The sequence below is a fragment of the Vanessa cardui genome, chromosome 29 (assembly GCF_905220365.1).
Source record: "Vanessa cardui chromosome 29, ilVanCard2.1, whole genome shotgun sequence".
In the NCBI taxonomy this organism is placed as follows: domain Eukaryota; kingdom Metazoa; phylum Arthropoda; class Insecta; order Lepidoptera; family Nymphalidae; genus Vanessa; species Vanessa cardui.
Genome location: NC_061151.1, coordinates 4,121,338 through 4,145,731, shown reverse-complemented (window position 1 = coordinate 4,145,731; position 24,394 = coordinate 4,121,338). Strand labels below are relative to the sequence as shown.

General features: G+C 33.4%; 1 protein-coding gene across 1 annotated transcript; it reads left to right on the top strand.

Moving 5' to 3' along the window:
• The first annotated feature begins 538 nt into the window (after nucleotides 1-538).
• On the top strand, nucleotides 539-22,892 carry LOC124542041 (fatty acyl-CoA reductase 1-like). Its single transcript, XM_047119997.1, has 14 exons — nucleotides 539-675; nucleotides 9,974-10,070; nucleotides 12,155-12,285; nucleotides 13,349-13,436; nucleotides 14,336-14,408; nucleotides 15,039-15,129; nucleotides 16,103-16,248; nucleotides 16,709-16,818; nucleotides 17,439-17,522; nucleotides 18,416-18,524; nucleotides 19,352-19,532; nucleotides 20,670-20,740; nucleotides 21,790-22,047; nucleotides 22,655-22,892. Exons 2-14 carry the CDS (start codon nucleotides 9,980-9,982, stop codon nucleotides 22,770-22,772), a joined length of 1,551 nt encoding a protein of 516 aa, XP_046975953.1. The 5' UTR covers nucleotides 539-675; nucleotides 9,974-9,979; the 3' UTR covers nucleotides 22,773-22,892.
• The last annotated feature ends 1,502 nt before the right edge of the window (nucleotides 22,893-24,394 follow it).

Here is a 24,394-nt window from a genome sequence, read left to right as displayed (position 1 = left end):
AATAGACTAGAGTAGACTAGACTAGAGTAGACTAGACTAGAGTAGACTAGACTAGAGTAGACTAGACTAGAGTAGACTAGACTAGAGTAGACTAGAAAGCCCTTTACGGACTAATAAGTTCATTAAGCAAAACCCCTTTCATACATTAGTATTATTTACCACCAAGGACATTTTATTTGGTGGTAAGGCTTTGTGCAAGTAGTATGTTAGTGTCTGAGACCCCTGGCGACCATACATACTCAGTATATACATTCAGCCTCCAGACATTATGTTAAAACGTTTACTTTTATTTTTTCGTTAATTAAAATGTTCTTAACAAAACAAAGCGTATTATCTAAAAAACTATTAATCTTAGTATTATCTTTTATTACATAATTAAGATTTTTAATACAACTCTAATGATATATTTCCTATGTTCTAACGTTTTTTATCATGATAATTAAATTGTAAATTACCGTGTGTTATATTGTATATTAATTTAATTAATTTTATAATTGTAAACGTCGAATGTAAATGTCTTTTTTCAACAGTGCCCCATTGTTAAGGCAATTGGTACAGAATTGTTAAGTGCGACTTATGACTTATACGGAGTTAGTTGTGAATAAAAACGGTTACTTATTTTGTATTAGAAATAATTGTTGGTTGTGATTTAACGGAAATTTGATTGGTACTTAGGTAAGTTTTAAATTTGATTATTAAATTAAAATAAAACTAAAATCATCTAGAGGAGATTATTTTAAAGTCTTACTGAAAAAAAAAACTAAACAAATATACTACCTACTTGGTGGTAGGGCTTTGTGCAAGCCCGTCTGGGTAGGTACCACCCACTTATCAGTTATTCTACCGCCAAATAACAGTACTCAGTATTGTTGTGTTCCGGTTTGGTGAGTGAGCCAGTGTAACTATAGGTACAAGGGACATAACATCTTAGTTCCTAATGTTTATGGCACAAAAACGATGTAAGGAATAGTTAATATTTCTTACAGCGTCATTGTCTATGGGTGATGGTGACCACTTACCATCAGGTGGCCCATATGCTCGTCCGCCAATCTATACCATAAAAAAAATAAAAATACATAAAACTTATACTAGATGAATCAGGCAAGTTTGACACCTTGATGTCCGAAAATCCACAACGGCGCGATTTCTTAGACATTTTCTGCCACACAACCACTTTGTGGAACCAGCTTTCGCCGGCGGTTTTTCCGAACCGATACGACATGGGCACCTTCAAGAAGAGAGCGTACTCCTTTCTCAAAGGCCGGCAACGCACCTGCAAGCCCCCTGGTGTTGCAGATGTCCATGTGCGGTGGTAGTCACTTTCCATCAGGTGAACCTCCTGCTCGTTTGCCACTTATCAAATTAAAAAAAAGAAAAAAGTTCAGTGACTTTTATGATTTAATGTTAAAGTCTAAAAATGTAATTTAATTAAGTCTATTGATGTGATATCGTATTATGCAGACGATAAAAAAGCGTGGAATTAATACTTATTGACTTCCAGGCAGGATGTATTATATGCATATATAATTGTAATTAACTACCATGACTGTTTTTTTAAATGTTTAAAAAGAGTAACTACTGATTTCCTTGCCGGTTCTTCTCGGTAGAATCTACTTTCTGAAGCTACCATCAGCTTTACTTAATATAAAAAAAGTTGTTAAATGACGACTCAAAAGTGCTTGTAAAATCCTTCTGGAATATACTTTATTCATTATTCATATATTCATTTATTTTGCTTTGTTTTGGTTTGATTCGTAAGTTTTATTTTTGTAACAAATAAAGTGGTGACAACAAATATTTTTTTAATGTTATTTTTAGCAGTGATTATTTTAAGTTACTTGAATATTGTTAGGTATAAAGTTTAAGGTTATAAGTAAACAAATTATATTTAATATACAATGACGCGTATGTTTTTGTGTAGTCGGAATTTTCCTACGAAATGTTTCTGTTGCTACACCAATGTCACCGTGGTATAACAATGTCGTAACTGACATCTGATCGATCCTCCGATTTATGTCAAATTAATAAGAAAATCGAGATGGCCCTGTGGTTAGAACACGTGCATCTTAACCGATGATTGGCAAGCACCGCTGATTCGTGTGCTTAATTTATCTTTATAATTCATCTTGTGCTCAGCGGTGAAGGAAAACATCGTGAGGAAACCTGCATGTGACAAATTTCATAGAAATTCTGCCACATGTGTATTCCACCCACCCGCATTGGAACAGCGTGGTGGAATATGTTACAAACTTTTCCTCAAAGGGAGAGGAGGCCTTTAGCCCAGCAGCGGGAATTTACAGGCTGTTGTTGTAAAAAGAAAAAAAATCTCTATCGACACATATTTGATATCCTGATTAGATTTGGAAATCATTTTATGGTCTTAGAGTTGATAAGTTACATAGGTTCACATTTTACTGCGTTTTTTGGTCATAACTCGCAATTGAGTTTGGAATGTTGAACCGCCTTTGACATGGTTATTGGCTACCCTGAGTGTTTGGACTAAGTCGAGAAAAGTGATTTTAAAATTTGAATTTTGTCAATCTTCTTGGTTTTGGCGTTTCTTCTTTGTTTCTATGATATAGGTGGCAAACGTGTAGGCTCACCCAATGGAAAGTAATTACCGATGTTTGCGTTCTTTTCTCGATGGTTCCCAAATTGTATCGGTTCGGAAAAACCGCTGATGAAAGTTGACAAACTGTAATCGCTCCAGACATTTTTAATACTAAATTATGATTATATATATTGAATACTTTATAAAATAATGTGGCAAATTATTACATTAAGAATAATTTTATATTCTACCGCCAAACAATAGTAGTTGGTATTGTTGTGTTCCGGTTTGAAGGGTGAGTGAGTTGTGACTGCAGGCACAAGGGACATAACATCTTAGTTCCCAAGGTTGGTGGCACATTGGCGATCAAAGGAATTATCAACGTTTCTTACAGCGCCATTGTCTTTGAGCGGTAGCGGTGGTGACCGCTTACAATCAAGTGGCCCATATGCTCGTCCGCCAACCAATGGCATAAAAAATAATAATAAGTAATACTCTTCAATGGTCCAAACTGTATTTTGTCTGTAGTTACACGAGTTAGGATCACAACAATACTATGAGAAAGTACTGCTGTTTGGCGATACGATATATTATATGTGTTGGTACACACATATACTTGCAAAAAGTCATTTTGAATTTTATACATCTTATTTAAATAATATTAAATTGAGGTTATACCGCTTTGTAAATTTAAATCGTTTATAAAAAATACGTTGGTAAAAAAGGCATATTATCGATACAAGATTTTATAGATGATAAAAAAAGCGTGGAGTTAATTCCTGTTGACTTCCAAGGAGGATATATTAATTTAAATAATTGTATTTAACTAACTTGACTTCGTATTTTTTAAATGTTGAAAAAGAGTAACTACTGAGTTTCTTGCCGGTTCTTCTTGGTAGAATCTACTTTCCGAACGGGTGGTAGCTTCACTTAATTGTAAAATGATGATTCCAAAGTGCTTGTAAAAGCCTACTTGAATAAAGTTTATTTTGATTTGATTTAACTAAAATAAATTATAATGATTTTTAAAAGACATTTTATGACTAAAAGCTATATAATAATTCACCAATGATAAGATATAATCGTGACAACAAAGCGCCGTAGTGACTCTCAATTATTATTGGCTTGAATTGATTTCAAATATTGGACTTAATCGGTTTTCAAATGGCTATTAATTTATAATATATTTTTAGATATACTCATATTATTACTTCTTTCATTACTGTACAGTCAGGGTAAGAAAAGGTTTATCACCTTAAGATCTATTTCGTGTGCTCAGTATGGGCGATAATTAATCTGCTTTACCTAAAGTGCTAAAGGATATTAAAACACTAATGACTTTCTAGTTGACTGCACATCTTGGGAATGAGATGATCGCCTCCAGGCAATTTCAAATACAAAATGATGTTTATTATTGTAAATTGTAAAATGAAATTAAAAAAAAATAGATCCCGCTGAGTTTCTTTCGCCGGTTCTTCTCAGGTCTGAGGTATTATATTCCGAACCGGTGGTAGATTTTCGACTATCAATAAGAAAGTGTAAACACTTCCATTTTGAATAAAGGTTTTTGACTATGACTTTGATTCAGAATGACATGTTGGGTCGCAAGATTCAAAAAGTACTAAGAGTTTAAGTTTAGGACTTGATAAAAGAATTAATTTGATAACTGACGAAGGTTTTCTTACTCTGACTGTATATTATATATTTTTAAAAACGATCTTCAATCAATATTTTTTGTATAATACAGTAAGTTGACGTAAAAGTTTCCGTCTTCTGTGATTTAAGTACATGCACATTTTATTTAAAAAAAGGCAGATCGAACACAGAGCGGTATAGTGAAATAAATGAAACATATATAAACACAATCTCATGAATAAATGCTTAGTACGATACAACTCAGATGTAGCATCGGCAAAATTCGTAAAACCGATCACATCCGAATTAAGTACGTTGTCCCAAATTATCAATATTCATTTCTTATGTGATTATGATCTTTACAAAAACTTAATAACTTGTAGTAATATATTCGTCAATTTGGCACGTCGATTTTTTTTTATTCTATTCTATTTTTATACATTATTTCTATTTCTAGTTGGTTGGTTGTATAAATCGGCAGTAATCGGTTTTATTGAATTTGCCAATACATCTAAGTTGTCTCGTGCTATGGTTTGTTTCTTTTGATATCTCTTACTTTCTTCTCAAACGTTCTCGAACGTGTTAAGATAAGAATTAAATCTTTTATCATCAGCCCAGGGTCAGTCGATGTAGAAAAATTTCTTTAGTTTTCTATTTAGTTTTAGGTCTGAGTATTTGTGTTTTGTGCTTTAGCTACTTACATTGGGATCAGAGTATGTTGATGATTTAATATTTAATATATATTTATTCACTATGATGTATTCCAATATTTATTATATGTTTATTTATTATTATAACTACAGATAAAACAATAGTGATTACAAAAGGCTTCATGGCTTACGTCAAACATACATTGTGTTAGTGGAAATTATCTTGAGAAAAATTTTTTCTAACTCATTGTTGCATGTTATATGAAAACGAAAGTATTCTATGGGAATTTTAAAACCACTACGTATATATAGTCACGTGATATAGCTATTAAAAGAGAGATGGAATATATGTAAGTTTGCGAGGAAGAAAGAGATAGCAAGACATGATTGGTTGATAGATACGTGTGATCAGAGTCGCGTGTAACTGCTAGCGCACACCGGAGATTTTTGTCACGGTGACTGTTTCGTCTTAATCAAAGACTTTTTCTGCCGAGTCTCACGAGTTCACAGAGAACCACCATCTCTTCGAAATCCATAGTGGAACCAAATGCCACTTCGATTTCGATAATGTTTTGTCACTGTCTCTGTTAATGAGCACACTCTACTTTGGAAACGTGACGTGACAATGACAAACACTTTAAAGTCACCGTGACAAAAGTTACCAGTGCGCGCTAGCTCTTATGTGATCCCTTAAAATTGTAAAAAAATGTGTATTTCTATAAACATATATACTTTGGAATCATCGGAAGCATAAGTATTATTCTAGAACTTTTTTTAAACTTGCATTGTTGTTCATTTGCCTTGTTCAATAGTAACTGCCTGTAGATTTCCCACTGCTGGGCTTAGACCTTCCATTCTTTGAGGAGCTTTGAATCACATTCCACCACGCTGCTCCAATGTACGTTGGTAGATGTGGCAGAATTTCGAAACACATGTCAAAATACATGTTGCAGAATTGCGTTGAAATTAGACTCAGGCGGGTTTCATCATGACATTTTCCTTCACCATCGCTCGAGAAAAATTATACACATGAAAATTTAGTGGTGAATCTTTCGGGATTGAACCCGTAATCTTCGTAATGATTAACTTTCATTAACCAACTAATGTTTTGTGTACTAAAATCAATTTGTACGGACTTTGAATAGCCTTAATTGTAGTCAATATATATTTTATAAATATTCTAATTCCAAAGAAACAAACTATTTCTTTGGTATATTAGCATACTGTTCAATTAATCAATCAAAACAATAAATTAATATAGAACCGAGATTGCCCAATTGTTAGAGAGCGTACATCTTAACAGATCATTGCGGGTTCAAGCCCAGTCGAGCACCACAGAAATTAAAAAAAAAAACTTATAATTATATGTATACACATTGCGTCCGTAATTCGTATACTCGTCACTACATAGCGGGTTGGAAAATAATCTAGTAACTGACAGAAATATCACCTAGTTTATAATCATACTAATAACGGGAATAAACCGATGTAATGAGAACGATAGATCACAAATCATAAATGTTGCAAAAAAGTAGGGGCGGTGGAAATTTAAAAGCCTCCTAGCCTACTAGCGGCAGATTTGTATGTTTGTTTGTATATGTTGTATAAATGTAATAAATTATTGGTATTGATTGATCGTAATTTCCTTACTAGTTAGTAATGCTTTGTGTAAACCTATCTTGGTACCACTGGAATACAACAATAAGCTACACTTTAAATTGAAATACAACAATAAGCTACACTAATTGTTGTATTTCAATTTAAAGAGTGAGTTAGTCAGCTTAAAAAGTATGAAACTGACTAACTTAGTCAGTTTCATAAGATAAGGGAAGTTAACCCAATGGTGATGTAAGGAATGGTTAATACTTCCTACTGTTCCAATGTTTATAAGCGGTGGTGACCACTTACCATATTGTAGCTAATTTTTCTACTTACATATTACTGTGCCAATGCTAGTGACAATGCATGGTGCAGTGCAATGGTGGTGACCACTTACCATCGTGTAGCCAATTTCTCCACTTATATGTTACTGTGCCAATGCTTTTGACAATGCATGGTGCAGTGCAATGATGGTGACCACTTACCATCATGTAGCTAATTTGTCTACTTATACAAAATGAATAAATATTATAGTTCTGTTGATGTATTCCTTTAATTTGAATTAAAACGCCGATTGATTACATTTAGGTCACAGCTTATATTGACCTGTGATTGTTACGATTGCTTCGGGTTGTATCTTGACACATTGTCAACATATATAAACATATATAAAGCTTAAAAGTTAGGCAACATTATATATAGCCAGTATATATATGTAATTTATTTATACTAGCAAACACTACAACAGAACAGTATTATTAAAAAAAAAAAAAAATAATACATAAAAAATCAAGTTTCCACTTATATGTATTATAAATTAGAAGCAGGAAGTAATAAAGACTAGAATAGTTATTTGAAGAATTAAAAATAAATAAATAATGATAATTACAAAAGTAAAAAAGTAAAGTAACAGCCTGTAAATTTCTCACTGCTGGGATAAAGCCTCCTCTTTCATTAAGGAGAGGGTTTGGAACATATTCCACGCTGTTCCAATGCTGGTTGGTGGAATACACATGTGACAGAATTTCTATGAAATTAGACACATGTAGGTTTTCTCACGATGTTTTCCTTCTCCGCTGAGCACCAGATGAATTATAAATACAAATTAAGCATATGAATATTCAGCGGTGCTTGCCTTGTTATGATCCCGCAATCATCGGTTAAGATGCACGCGTTCTAATCACTGGGCCATCTCAGCTCGTCGTTTGTTTCGTATGCATTCGCATATACGGTTTTTTTATAATATTTATGTTTTTATGAGTAGTATATTTGTTGAATGCGGAAGCATATTTTTTTCTCAGTGCAATGCAAATTCGCGGTCTTAACCCGATGAATTACCGCTGAACATATTATCATAATAATTAAATACTATGAAATAAACTTCCTGTTTAAATATATAACTTGGTGTAATAATGTAAAATCTTTCTGACACTGGTGGCAGGAGGGCTGGTTCGTTTGTCCAGAGGATCGGAATTGCGATTCAACGGGAAAATGCTGCTAGCATTCTTGCCACCATACCACGCGGTCAAGACTATTTATAACTCATATTTAAGAATTATGATAAAATAATTCTTATCTTTATAGCTTAAGATACTTCATATTGTAACAGCTCTAAACTCCACTGATATTAGCCGGTACAAACAGACAGACAGACAGACAAAAATTGTAAAAAAATGTTATTTTGGCATATGTACCGTGTATAATATATGTATAGAATATAGGCCAAACTTAAAAAAATGTAAAACATATCATTTTCAACCCACTTCAAAAAGAAGCAGGTTATCAATTCGTCTGTATTTTTTTTATGTTTATTACAAGAAAACACTATAGTATATCCCTATAATATATTTCTTACAAATTACCAGTACCCAGTATATTATAATTATATAATATACTGGGTTAATCAAGGGGCTCGTATCGCTTCTTTCTTTTGATTGTTGAGGCTTGTGCCCGTGGCTGACGCCGGCTCCAAATATAGCAATAATTATAACTAAATTATATTTATAATCGTAAATTGCCTTTTAAGTAGTCTAATATTTTTCATTTCATTTTACCTAGGAGGACTCTAAAAAATATGTTAAATATGCAATTATTTGTTTTTTCTTTTTAGTGCATTTTTATTTGTTTTAAAATAGTGTTTTGTTTGAAGTCGGTTTTTCTTTTTATTAAAATTTTTATTTATTGTATATATGTGTATAACGCATATGACAATCAGTAAGCGGCTATTTGAAACAGACACACCAATGTTTTTATACTTATAGATATCACCTTGAATACACAGACGAACAGATACTTTCGCACATAGCATTAATATAACGTGCTCAGCTCTTAGATCTGATAATCGGCATTTATAGTCATTTAAATTCAAGGCTAAATGGAGTTTCCCCACGCTGCAATAATACACAACTTAGATGTAGCATCGGCAAAATCCGTAAAACCGATCACATCCGAACTTAGTACGCTATCCCAAATTATCAATATTTATTTCTCATGTGAATATGATCTTTACACAAACGTAATAACTTGTAATATCATATGACCTAATATATTCGTCAGTTTGACGCGTCGATTTATATGCACTCGCGTTCTCGGGTTGAATTGACGCGAGAATGCGATAGGGAGCTGTTTCTATTGGTCGTATAACGGCCGTAATCGGTTTTATTGAATTTGCCGATGCTACATCTAAGTTGTGTCGTACTTTACACAAGTCCAGTCCATTATCAATCTTGTGTGCGTTCTATTATATTTGTGTTATGGCAGAATTATGACATATGATTAATACGAAAATCCAAATAGTGTCGGTTTGATAATTTTACGAGTGAGATTCGAAGTGAGTTCTATAAGCAACTTTTCATCATATATCTTCCAAAAACACTAAACAGTGATGTAGTTTGAACTAAGTGAGTTTAATTAAAGTGATGTGAATGACATCTTAACTTATAGATGATAAAAAAGCGTGGAGTTAATATCTGTTGACTTCCAAGCAGGAATTAATTTAAATAATTTTATTAACTAATATGACTTTGTATTTTTTAAATGTTGAAGAAGAATAACTACCGATTTTCTTGCTATTTCTTCTCGGTAGAATCGAATTTCCAAACCGGTGGTAGCTTCACCTAATTGTAAAATAACGATTCAAAAGTGCTTGTAAAAGCCTACTTGAATAAAGTTGATTTTTATTTTAATCGTTATCATAAAGTGAATATTTTTTACATTTCTGATATTTTGGTGGTGATTATATACCACCAAATCCATTTTCCAAACAATTATATCACATACATATATAATTGTATTCAACTAACATGACTGCACTTTTAAATATTGACTAAGAGTAACTACTGAGTTTCTTGTGAGTTCTTCTCGGTACAATCAACATTCCGAATCAGTGGTAGCTTCACTTAATTGTTAAATGACGATTCAAAAGTGACAGGCACAAAAGCCTACTTTAAATTATATTTTGATATATTTTTTTATTTTTAATTAAAATATTACGTAACGTGTCGTTTAAATAACTAATTAATGTTTTTATTTATTTCAGGTGAAAATGACGTTTTTAAAAGAGCGCGACCTCGAAAATGTGCCGTCTATACAGGAATATTACAAGGGGAAAACTATATTTATTACTGGTGGATCGGGTAAGCGTCAACCGAAGTTAATTAATATTCGACTCTAAGCCTCTTTGTTTACGGTCTGATTTTGAACGTTGTACAACAATTTATAAGTACTTGTAACTTTGAGTAGCCTCATTTTAATACTATTGGACTTTGTTACACCGTGGTCAGATTGCCTACACGAAAACGTTGGGCTATGTGCGTAAGGATATGTACAGTCGGGGTAAGAAAAGGTTCGTCACCTTAAGATCTATTTTCGAGTGGTCAGTGTGAGCGATAATCTTCTTTACCGATCAAGAGCGACATATTGCTTCGCAATGATGTTTAGATTCAAAAGTTGTTAAGAGTTTAAGACTTGATAAAGGAATTAATTTGAAACCTGGTGAAGGTTTTCGTACTCTGATTGTACAGTACGACACAACTTAGCATCGGTAATATTCGTTAAACCGATAACATCCGAATTAAGTGACTTCAAAATCTTTATCAATTTGTTATGCGAAAATCATCTTTACGCAAACGTAATAACAAGCAAATACATTCGCCAAATTACCTACATTATCATGTATTAGATTAGGTTCAAATTCCAACAGCGGATTTATTAAGAAATAATTGTGAATGTTACACCATTGTAAATCTGGTCATTTGAAAAAATAACCTATGCAAGATTCTTGCTGTTTATTTTCGTTAGAGGCTGCTTTCTGAAATTATAGCAAGGTTGAAATAATAAAATTTAAAAATGATTTTAAATAGAAGTTTATTTAAATAAAATACATATTGATTCAAAAATAATTAAAATATATGTACAGGGTAACAACTTCTGCACATTTTTGTATTCCAATTTCGAGGACTATTGAACGATATTGAAAGTAGTTATTTTATTTTAAGAATGTTATAAATTTGTGTTTATAATTTTTTTTTATTAGGTAAACACTAGTAATCGCCTACGGCTTCGCTGCGTTTTATAACGTTGCTTGTCATAATTTAGGCAAAAAGTCTTATGTCCTTTCTTGGAGTTTCTTATGTATATATTAGGGGGGAGGGGGTGAATATGGGGGTGAATATGAATATATCATAGTAGCTCCACTCTTTAATTTCAGTTCAATCAGCCCAAAATCTAAGAAAGTTGATAGAAACTTTCATCTCCTATTTCATCCCCTTAGGGGTAGATTTTAACATCATCACATCTACCTGCATGCCAAATTTCATCCCGATCTGTTCAGTGGTTTGGACTGTCGCTAGATCGTTATGTCAGTCCATCAGGCACCTCTGTGTTATATATATTTAGACAAAGATTATTCTCTTAAGTAAGTAAATTAATTCTTGTAATGTTATGACCACTGACATTTAAACTGTTTTCAATTACAAAAACGTTATTTCTAAATTTTTAAACAACTGCGTCACAGTGTATAATAAATTCACATTAATATTAATTATTCAAGAACAATTAGCGAGATTCATTGTTTAAACACGAAAAGTATTACTTTTATGACGTCACATCTGTCTGTACGGAAAAAATCCTATTTTTGGTTATTAGTTAATTTTAGTATAATATTAAAAATAAAGGTCATTTAACTCAACGTTTAATAAGTATAACTAACTAATACGTTGTATAAGATTTTATCTTACATACCAAGCTAGGTATTGTTCGTTGATTTCTAAATTGTTCAAACAGTTAATCAATGTAATTGAATTTTTAAATGAATTTTTACTAAGCTGTGGGTATATAGCCCCCCCCCCCCCCCGATACGATGGGTTTGAACCCAGACAAGCACCGCTTATTCATGTGCTTAATTTGTCTTTATAATTCATCTCGTGCTCAGCGGTGAAGCAAAACATCGTGAGGAAACCTGCATGTGACAAATTTCATAGAAATTCTGCCACATGTGTATTCCACCAACCCGGATTGGAACAGCGTGGTGGAATATGTTCCAAACTCTCTCCTTAAAGGGAGAGGAGCCTTTTAGCCCAGCCGTGGGAATTTACAGGCTGTTGTTGTTGTTTGTTGTTGTTGGTATATCTATTACTTTACTTTAGGCTTTCAGTCCAGCCAGTAGACCAAAAAGAATGTCAGTTTTCAGACTAAAAAAAATATAAATAATTAATTTCAGGATTCATGGGAAAAGTCTTGGTGGAGAAACTGCTCTACTCGTGTTCGGAACTAGACAGAATCTATCTGTTGCTGAGGAATAAAAAGGGTGTTAAGGCAGAAGACAGACTAGCTGATATATATTCTTCTAAAGTAAGTCTATTCTAGCGTTTATATTGGACTCGCATAATAATTTATTATTATTATATATACAAACATTTAACTAACAACTAGCGCGCACTGGTAACTTTTGTCACGGTGACTGTTTCGTCACTCTTGTCAAGTCCGTAAATATGTACAGATGCAGACACAAATGTCACGTCGTAACGTGCGCGCACCTCCATACATATTCAAGGAATCGACAAGAGTGACGAAACAGTCACCGTGACAAAAGTTACCAGTGCGCGCTAGTTCCTAGTGTTACAATAAATATATTTAAAATAGGGTAAATAATAATACAATTTTAGTTGTACATGAGATTGACAATTTATGTTTTGTTAAATTTTTACTCGGTCTCACTATGGTAGGTACCATCCACTCATCAGATATTCTACCGCCAAAATGCATTACTCAGTATTGTTGTGTTGCTGTTAGAAGTGTAACTACAGACACAAGGGACATAATAAGTGGCGTATTGGCGATTTAAGGAATGTTTAATATTACCTACAGAGCTGTCTATGGGTGGTGGTGACCACTTACCATCAGGTGGCCCGCTTTCTCGTCGGCCTACCTATCTACCACCCAAAATAAATAAAAATATTACCAAAAAGAAAAACCGACTTTAAACAAAATACTAATTTAAAACAAATGAACATGTACTAAAAAAAGTAATAAAAATAATTGCATATTCAACATATGTATTTTTTAGCGTCCTCGTAAGTAATATGAAATGAGAAATATTAGACTACTTATAACTCGATTTACGATTATATAACGTAGTTATAGTTATTGTTATATTTGGGGCACGGGAAACACTAGCTTTCGAACAAAAAAAATATCAAAATTCCACCCAGTATAAACATAAAAAAATTTTGATATCTCCGAATTGATAACCTCCTCCTTTTTGAAGTCGGTTGATAAACAACTTTAGGAAACAAATTGTATTCACAAGAAAAAAACATAACCATTAAAACTCGTACAGTAATTTTATTTATAACTTTCCCCATTGTAATTGGAAATTGAAACGTAAAATCGAAGATTTCAAATTATTTTTCAGTGTTTTGATCGTCTAAGAAAAGAAAAACCGGGTATATTCCAGCAGAAAGTATTTTTTATCGCCGGGGACGCGAGTGAACTTGGACTAGGTAAGCTAAGATCTTGACAGTTATAGAATATTATAAATCTTCACTTAAATTGATTTATTCACCTGAAACTCTGATCATTTTGGATTGCCTTCCCAGCAGGCATATATCATGTCTGCTGGGATGGCAATCCAAAATGATCGAGAGATACAAAAAGAACAACCATTTAATATGCTTTCTGAGGCATGAGAACTATACTAAAAATTTATAAACTACGTGCTGATACTAATAAAAACATAGTATAAAAACCTTTTAACTCTAATTAAGGTTTACTTGGTGGTAGGGCTTTGTGCAAGCCAGTCTGGGTAGGTACCACCCACTCATCAGTTATTCTACTGCCAAATAATAGTACTCAGTATTGTTGTGTTCCGGTTTGAAGGATGAGTGAGCCAGTGTAATACAGGCACAAAAGACATAACATCTTAGTTCTTACGGTTGGTGGCACATTGACGATGTAAGGAATAGTTAATATTTCTTACAGCTTCATTGTCCATGGGTAATGGTGATTTACCATCAGGTGGCCCATATGCTCGTCCAACCTACACCAAAAAAAAAAATGTTAATTAAGTAGGGTCCAAACCTGAACCCTCACCACTTATTATCTCAAACTATAGAAGCTAGACTAAGCTGGTATAGTGCACAGATACTAATTTTCACTGTCTATCCTTATGAATAAAATTTTCTTACATTTACAAAAAAAAAAAAAAACGATCCAAAGAGCTATGTCAAATTAAAATTAATAATTTGAAAATGGAACGATGCTCTCGTTCGTTTGTCTTCGTTGATTTAATTAATATCTGACGTCATTTGCCATATTCTTCTTAGGTCTAAATTAGATGCAGAACATTCTAGAACAATATAGAAGACATTAAATTTCAACTGTTCCAAATTTCTTCTTCCAGGTATATCAGATGAAGATAGAACCTTGATAATTAACAGAACGAACATAGTCTTCCACGTCGCTGCTAGTGTCAGGTAAACCAGTTTACGTATTATTTAAGCAAACGGTTCACGCTTTTGTGCGCAAAAATTGGATAGCTTGGTGGTAGGGCTTTGTGCAAGCCGTCTTGGTAGGTACCACCCACTCATCAGTTATTCTACCGCCCAATATCGAAACTCAGTATTGTTGTGTTCCGGTTTAAAGGGTGAGTGAGCCAGTGTAACTACAGGCACAAGGGACATAACATCTTATTTCCCAAGGTTGGTGGCACATTGACGATGTAAGAATAGTTAATATATCTTACAGCGACATTGTCTATGGGTGATGGTGACAACATACTATCAGGTGGCCTATATGCTCGTCCGCCAATCTATACCATAAAAAAAGCTCACGCAAACCAAATGCCTGAGCCCAGTGATGATACATTTATGTACGTTGATTGATGAAACTTTTGCCTTGTCTTAACACCTGCGTTAAAGGATCCTGATTTTTTCCGATATACGTAGGACCACCAACCCGCATTGGAACAGCGTGGTGATATATGTTCCAAACCCTCTCCTTAATGGAAGAGGAGTCCCAGTAATTTACGGGATGTTACTACTTACTTTTTTACGTTGCACATTATCCATACGATTTATAGTATCGTTATTTATTTTTAATTATAGATTTGATGATTCCTTAAAAGTGGCTGCTAGACTGAATCTTCGAGGAACAAGAGAAGTCGTTGAACTTTCAAAGGACATAAGGAATCTGGAAGTAAGTGTTACTCATGGTATAATAATGACGTCATTGATGCTTACTTGGTGATAGAGCTTCGTACAATCCAGCCGGGCTAGATTGTTTTTATGGAACAGCAAATACCGACAAATGGATCATCTTATGGTGGTCATCAATTCCCACATAAATTAGCGTTGTTTGAAATTTTAATCATTCCTGGCCAGGCCAATGCCAGTGCCAAATAACAAATATGTTTATTTTAATTGTAGACTAGCTGTGCCTGCGACCTTGTGCGCGTTTGAATTTAACAAAAACGATATTATTGTAGCCTAAGTTACTCCTTATTATATCAGTTATCTGCCAGTGAAAGTCAAGTCAAAATCGATCCAGCCGTTCCAGAGGTTAGCCGGAACAAACAGATTTTTGACTTTGATTTTGAAGGTGTGAGAAACATGAACTAACTACTTTTCTTTAAAGATGAGTGTGTGTGATTAGTGTAGGCGAGATGGCCCAGTGGTTAGAACCCCACTGAATATTCACGTGCTTAATTTGATTTTAAAATTCATCTCGTGCTCGACGGTAAAGGAAAACAACTGCATGTATCTAATTTCATAAGAAATTCTGCCACATGTGTATCAAACTGAAACTCAAACTAAAATTGCTTTTTTCAATATAGAAGTATAACACATTCTTATTGATGTTCAATTTGAAACAGAACCACCGGTTCGGAAAAGAAAATACCCTGACCTGAGAAGAACCGGCGAAAGAAACTCAGCGGGTTTTTTTAATCTCATAAATTACATAAACGATTTAATATGAAATGAAATAGCCAGGAGGCGATTGTTTCATTCCCAAGGTGTGCTATCGGTCATAAACTCATTAATTGTAAAATACAATGTGTTGCAAACCATCTTCTCAAAGGGAGAGAGGAGGCCTCAGCTCAACAGTGAGAAATTTACAGGCTGTTGTTGTCGATTAGAGTACTAATACTTATAATATGTTTGTGTTTTAGGTCCTTGTACACGTGTCGACGTCGTATGCGAATACAAACCGGAAACAGATAGATGAGGTTATTTATCCGGCTTTCGCTGATTGGAGGGATACGCTAAACATTTGTGAAAACGTTGACGATCACACCTTGAATGTTCTGACTCCTAAGTAAGTGAATTACTGTACGCAACTTTGCTAGTTACTCCATACATTTGATCTACCTTAAGTATCAAATTCGTTTGAAAAACTGGTTGATATAATATCTAAAGCAGAGTCATGTTAGTTAAATACAAATATTTAAATTAATATATCCTGCTTGGAAGTTAACATGGATTAACTCCACATTTTTTTATCATCTATAAAATATTGTATCGAGTAATATGCTTTTGTTACCAATGTATTTTTTACAAACGACGAGTATATAAATAAATAACTCCTAGTAGTGCACAATATAACTGAGTTATTCGCAAATCGTATGAAATACGTAAAACTAAGATTGTTTATCTTTAAATTAATGGCAAGTTGTTTTGGAAATGATTTCAATTTTATTTCAAATTAGTATCGATACAATAATTTCTCCAATGATTAATTCAGTATAGCGTTCTAGACAGGCAATATTTTTTTTCAGATATTTAGGAGAATTGCCTAACACGTATGTGTTCACGAAGCAATTGGCGGAGCATGTGATGGCAGAACAGAAAGGCAAACTGCCTATCGTCATTATGAGACCGTCGATTGGTAAGAAACAATTCTAACATTCTGACATCTTAAATTGAATTTTCTGAGGAAATAATCATCTCCTGACTCGTCTGTGTAAAAGAAGTTTTCAACACGCTTTTATTACTTTCACTTGTGTAAAAAAATCTCGGAATCTTAATTTGACCCAATTCCCGGTCTTCGATTAGAATGAAATTTTGCAATGAGGTTTGATGACAATACGCTAAGACACGTCATTACAAATCCAATATGGCGGCCTCGCCAAGATGGCGGCACCCCCATGATTTGAATGTCAATTGAAAGGGTTTGCTGTCAGGAACACGAAAAAATTGTCAAGTGACTTAAATCCATCATGGCGGACATCCAAGATGGCGGATTGGCTATTTGAAATGCATCCCCATTATGGGTATTAAATGAAAGGTTTTACTAAATGGGATACGAAGAAAAGTATCACGTTTTTTTTTGGAAAAACGCTCCATTTGTAATTTTTAGTGCTGCTGATAATCTACCAAACGTCCCTTCTACCAACCAGTATAGGACTAGATAAGGCTCATAAATGAAAGAGGCCTTAGGTGTGTGTGCAGGATCTTAATATACTGGTATAATTGAAACTATTTTTGAATGTAGTGTCTTTATTTCAGTGATATCAAGTCATAAAGAACCATTGGTGGGTTGGGTTGAAAACTTAAATGGACCGGTTGGCATATTGATCGCCAGTGGTAAAGGTAAGATTTGTTTTTTAGTAGTCTAGTCTAGCGAAGTTGTTATCTAGTAAATTAGTCTATTAGTAGGTAACTTCATCAACAGTTGTAGATAATTTTTGTCCTCTACAATATTGCAATATAATAGCGTAAACTTCACAGGATATGAGATACAGAATTGTGTCGAGTATCGATTTTTGTGATCTTGGACCTTAGTTGGGCTGTAGTGTAGACTAAACTATGTATATGTAGATTTTTAGGCAAATTTTAGGAGGTCAAAATAAAAGTTGATACAAGTTTTAAGTTGGACATCTCAAATTCTGAGGTGAAACAACTACTCGTAACATGACTGGGCTGTTTAGTCCACTGACTGACTGAAATTTCGTTCTTAGCAGATTCTTGAATTAATTGACAGTGTAATTCTTAAGTATTCGAAAAGTTACAATACTATTTATTTGCCTTTAGGTACTATTGTATAGTCTTGGATCCCTGGTCCATTTTTTCACTTGATTACTAAAAAACTAATGTTTGTTGAGTAGCTTCATTTCGATGAGACGCCCAAATAATATCCTATGTGAAAACTGTCAATTGTGGTAGCTAATAGAGATAGTAAGGATAATATATTTGATGAGTCTCAAAAAATGATTAAAACTGTTTTTTTTTGTATAGTTTCAAAATAATGATCTTAATTATTTGAAAAAATATCCTTGGAATATGTATGGATTATGAAGTCAAAAATGGTTACTGTCCAGCACATTTTTTTTACTTAGGTCAAATCTATATAATTTAAAGGTCAAAATACAACTACTTACCATTTGGTAAATCCACACAATCAGATTGTCTATATATACATAACACATGGCCACAAATACCTGTATAATAATAATATTTTTTTATATAATGTATATATTTTTTAGGTATTCTAAGAAGTCTGTACACGGACCCAGATATTGTATCAGACTACATACCTGTCGATGTTGCCATTAAGGCTTTTATTGCTGGAGCTTGGGCGCGGGGTGTTAAAAAGTAAGTCAATACAAGTTCATATTATAAGATAAGATAAACATACAATTCTCTGTCGTGAGAGTCGAGATGGCCCAGTGGTTAGAACGCATCCATCTTAACCGATTATTGCGGGTTCAAACCCAGGAAAGCACTGATTCGTGTGGTTAATTTGTCTTTATAATTCATCTCGTGCTCAGCGGTGAAGGAAAACATCGTGAGGAAGCCTGCATGTGACAAATTTCATAGAAATTCTGCGGCATGTGTATTCCACCAACCCGCATTGGAACAGCGTGGTGGAATATGTTCCAAACCTTCTCATCAAAGGGAGAGGAGGCCTTTAGCCCAGAAGTGGGAATTTACAGGCTGTTGTTGTTGTTGTCGTGCGGAGGTTGTAACATCTACATATATTATATAGGAAAGTAATAAACATATTTATATTATGATGCCTATTAAAAACAGAAAGCTATGGTGGACCTACTTTTATACAGGGTCTCTTTGACCACGTACCGTACTAAGGAAATAAATTCTTAAACGTTACGGGGTCTTACAAGTCCCGCTCCTTCCTTTTTGAGATGGTTTGGAACATATTACACCACGCTGTTCCAATGCGAGTTGTTGGAATACACATGTGGCAGAATTTATATGAAATTAGACACATGCATGTTTCCTCATGAAGTTTACCTTCATCGTCGAGCACGAGGTGAATTATAAACACGAATTGAGCACATGAATATTTAGCCGTACTTGCCTGGGTTTGAAACCATAACCTTTGGTTAAGATCACTTCTAAACACTGGGCCATCTCGGCTCTTTTCGGTATTTATTCATACGTATTTAAAATCATTTTAGATTGGAACCAACTGACGATATAGAGGTATACAACTGTTCTACGAGTCATATGAAAACGATGACCATCGGTGAAATTGTCGACTTCGGCAAAAACAGTATCGTCCGCGAGACTCCGCTGGAGGGCATGCTGTGGTTCGTTGGAGGTTCTGTCACGAGATCGAAGCTCGAGTACAACCTGAAGGTACAAAAATCCAATCAACTATAGTCTCTTCCAAAGGGAACAGGAAAAAAGATAAATAAAAAGTTTGACCTTGAATTTACAGGACATTTGAGTTACACTATTGAGGAGAAAATTGTTGACTGACTGGATAAAGAATGCTAAGAAAGGATACATATTTTTAATTATGAACGTATTTTTATGTTATTTTTTAAATTAAATTTAGACGACCTCCATGGTCGAGTGGTGTGTACACCGGTTTTCATGGGTACGCCACTCTGAGGTCCCGGGTTCGATTCCCGGCCGAGTCAATGTAGATTACCATTAGTTTTCTATGTTGTCTTGGGTCTGGGTGTTTGTGGTACCGTCGTTACTTCTGATTTCCATAACACAAGTGCTTCAGCTACTTACATTGGGATCAGAGTAATGTATGTGATGTTGTCTCATATTTATTATATTATTATTTATTATAAAAATTTCTGAGAAGGTTCACATTCACATTTTTAGCTAGCAGCATTTTTAGTCTTAAATTAAAAATCGTTTGCTAGATTTTATTCAGATAATCAATAGTCAGAGAAATTCGCAAATAGCCTTACTAACTAAATAGGTAGTTATTTTCACTGATACGTCATAGAAACACACTCCAAATTTTAAGTAATCTTAAGTGGAGTGAAATATTGTTGTATTACAACGATATACTAAACAAAAATTGTTTGTAGTAAATCATATAGTGGACTTATCATCAATACACTTGTGATATTTGAAAGTACACTTTGTTTTTGTTATTTCCTTTTGTCATTGGAATAGAGTATATCAACTCTCTTTAATTTTTATGCAACTTTTTAACGCCACTTTGTGTTGCAACAACAACAACAACAACAACAACAGCCTGTTAATTTCCCACTGCTAGGCTAAGGCCTCCTTTCCCTTTTGAGGAAGGGTTTGGAACATATTCCACCACGCTGTTGCAATGCGAGTAGGTGGAAACTTTGTGTTGAATTGGTAATAATTAGGCTGTCCTGTAATTTGATTTGCTTCAAATCCCTTAGATCTTAAAGACAAATTTCCAGCCTCAGTTTCAACTTTACGTAAATATGCTAGGATACCAGATGCTAAGTACCCTGACATCTTCTTACTAATATCACGAGTCTTTATTTTCAGGTACTCTTCCTCCATCTACTACCAGCTGTGCTAGTGGATTTGGTTCTTCGAATGATTGGAAGAAAACCAATGTAAGATATTTTATATTATTTTAATCGGGTGATAAAAATCTATTAAGTATAAAATAAAGTAACAGCCTGTAAATTACCCACTTCTGGGTTAATGCCTCCTCTTCCATTAAGGAGCGGGCTTGCGGGTGACCAATGCGAATTGGTGGAATGCATGTGTGGAAGAATTTCGATGCAGTTAGACGCATGCAGGTTTCCTCACGATGTTTTCACCAAACGATGTTTCACTTCAATAAACACAATTTAAGCACATATATATAGCAGTGCTTGCCTGGATTTGAGCTCGCAATCATCGATAAAGATAAACGCGTTCTAACCACTGGGCCATCTCAGCTCTTATTATTATTTAGTATATTAGTAGATATTTATGGAAATTGTATAACAAAAATGCTACCATTAATTCTTTTACCAATTGGAAGAAGAATGAAACCATATTTAGAGAAAAGATAACGGTCGTTAATATTCTTTTTTAATCCTCTTACAGTTTACAATTAGTTACAGCCCATTTGATTTGATTGGTGATCACTTCTATCCATTCAATGTCTTCATTTAAATGCTGCTTAATTAATATAAGACCCAATTTGCTGTCACCTTAAAAACTGCTATCTAATCATTCATGTATTTACCTTGCCATTTCATTAATTTATATATTGGTAAAGAAGGCATACAAGATTATACAGACGATATAATAGCGTGGAATTAGTACTTGTTAACTTCCAGACAGGATATTACATACATATTTAATTGTATTTAACTAACATGGCAGTATATTTAAATGCTGAAAAAGAGTTACACTGAGTTACTTGTCGGTTCTTCTCGGTAGGATCTACTTTCCGAAACGGTGGTAGCTTCCCTCAATATAGTTACTGCCTACTAGAAAAAAGCATATTTTGATTTTGATTTTTGATTTATTGTTTGGCTTACACATTGTAGTTAATAGATTACTGTTTGGTAATATCGTAGGTGTTATAATGTTTCAAAGGTTCGTAGAAGAACCTATTCAAATATTTAATAGCATTTAATTTAATTCAGGTGTGTTTGTTCTTTAACAGGCTGGTTAAAGTACAACGAAGGATATATGTGGCTAATCTAGCTCTTCAATACTTTGTGACTCAGCAATGGACGTTCATAAATAAAAATATCCTCGAACTCCGCTCACGGATCAAAAACGAAGACCAAGTGCCGTTCTTCTACGAAATGGAGACGATTATTCCAGAGGATTTCTTCAGAAACGCTTGCATAGGTGGAAAGGAATATATTTTGAACGAAAGAATGGAAAATTTGCCACAAGCTAAAGCACATTTTAGAAGGTAAAGTTAAATTCAACAACAACAACAGTCTGTAAATTTCCCACTACAGGGTTAAGGCTTCTTCTCCCTTTGAAGAGAAGGTTTGGAATATGTTCCACCACGCTGTTCCAATGCGGGTTGGTAGAATACACATGTGGCAGATTTTTTATGGAATACGACACCTGCAGCTTTCCTCACGGTGATTTCCTTCACTGCCGAGAAAGAGATGAATTAAAAACACAAATTAAGCACATTCAGTGGTGTTTGCCTGGGTTTGAACCCGCAATCATCGGTTAAGATCTCGCCTCACATACCTCAATGAAAATATTTCACTTCTTGATTATTATGAAGTTTGGAATATACGAAGTAATTCAATGTACTCGTATTAAGTGGGATCATTTAAAATTTATGACATTATTTGGACATTTTTCAACCACCATAAATAATTTAAAGTATACAAATCGACTACTTTTTAAGCATAGTTGATATATTGTATGACATATATATGATTGAAAATGCTTGTTTCAAAATATTTGTAATTACTTCTCTACTAAAGATTTCCCAGAAGTACTTTGCCGCTGATTTTGCAACTATGCCACTAATTTAAACTAATGATGTTTCTTTTCAGAATGGAGATTTTGGACAAAGTCGTCCGTACTGTAATACAAGGCTATGCATTTTGGTTTATTGCTCATACGAATTTTGTTTCGGAAATTTTCCGAACGCTTTCAAATTTAACTATTTAATAAGAAAATAATATATTATAGTACGACACAACTTAGATGTAGCATCGGAAAATTTAATAAAACCGAGTACTGTCGATTTATGCAATCAATAGAATCAGTTCAACCCGAGAAAGCAAGTGCACGTGTCAAATTGACGTTATGCAATTGATATTAGGTCATATGATACTACAAGTTATTACGTTTGTGTAAAGATCATAATAAATACATAAGAAATAAATATTGATAATTTGGGAGAGCGTACTAAATTCGGATGTGATCGGTTTTATATAATCTATATCTAATTTGTGCCGTACTATAAATAGATACTATTTCAACTACATCAAATTATACTTTGTTGCCAGTACTTAAAGATACCAAAACACTGAAATATATTTTTTATATGTACCGCTTATTTTCTTGGTCGTTTTACTGTTATAACTAGTATTTAATGCTTCAATAAATTAAAAATTTATCGTTGAAAACTGTGTTTTTTTTTTTATACTAATAGTATTTACCTCCAATAAAACAAAACCAGCATATGTCCGTGACAAACCCCATACTTTTGTTATTTTTCTCATAATAAACCATGTGGCTATAGTTGTAGAATATACATATTTCCAACATATATCTTTGTAATTTAATGTAAATGTTATTTCCTTAATACGTGTAATTTCAGTAGTTCGGGATGGCCAAAATAATATTATTGTTTTACAATGATGCTTCAATCTCTCTATCTTTTGTTACAATGCCCCGCTATCGTCCAATTGTTTTATAATAACAGCTCAATCATATTTAAAATAAGAAGTAGTGTTACATGCCAGTATTAAATGCCATATAAAATATTATTAATTACAGTTTTGCAAATTATTAATCAATTAATTACAATAATAATTGTATATAATAAAGTAAATTCAAAAGCTCCTCCTATATAATAATAGGCAATAATAATGTGATATGAATTATGATATAAAATCAATTGTCATAACACCGTATTGAAGGCTAAGGTTACTCTCGTAACATACGTTAAAGAATAGATTTGAAATAAAAATTCCTTTGCTTTGAATCCATGTTTTAAAATATGAATCTTAAGTATGTATTAGTGTATGATAGAGATATATATTATTTATACATAATATATATGTATATATTTATATATATAAGAAGTATAAGTATTAGTGTGTAACTATTTGTATGTAAGTTTATGACTGCACCGCCTACGCCGATGGTTTTGGATTCTCCCTTTGATTGGGTTGTCTGGAAGAGATGGCTAACAAGCCATAAGTCCGCCCGTTGTACAACACTTTTAATGTACTTCTTTTGTTTTGTTTTTTTTTAATGCTTTTTTTTATATTTTATTAATTTTATGTTACTTTCTTTTTTTGTTTTTGTTTGTGGTGTGCAATAAAGAATTATAAAAAAAAAAATATATTTGGAACTTGAAAGACTATACAAAAAATGTACTGTATACAATTCAATTTAAAATATATATATATATATATATATATATATATTCTGTACCACATTATACATAGTATATTTAAGGTTGTGTCTCTCTAGTGAGCATAAATGACTTGCCAGTATTAATTTCAATTTAAGCGTATCATAGTGATATAAGAATAAGTATAAACACTACATATTATAAA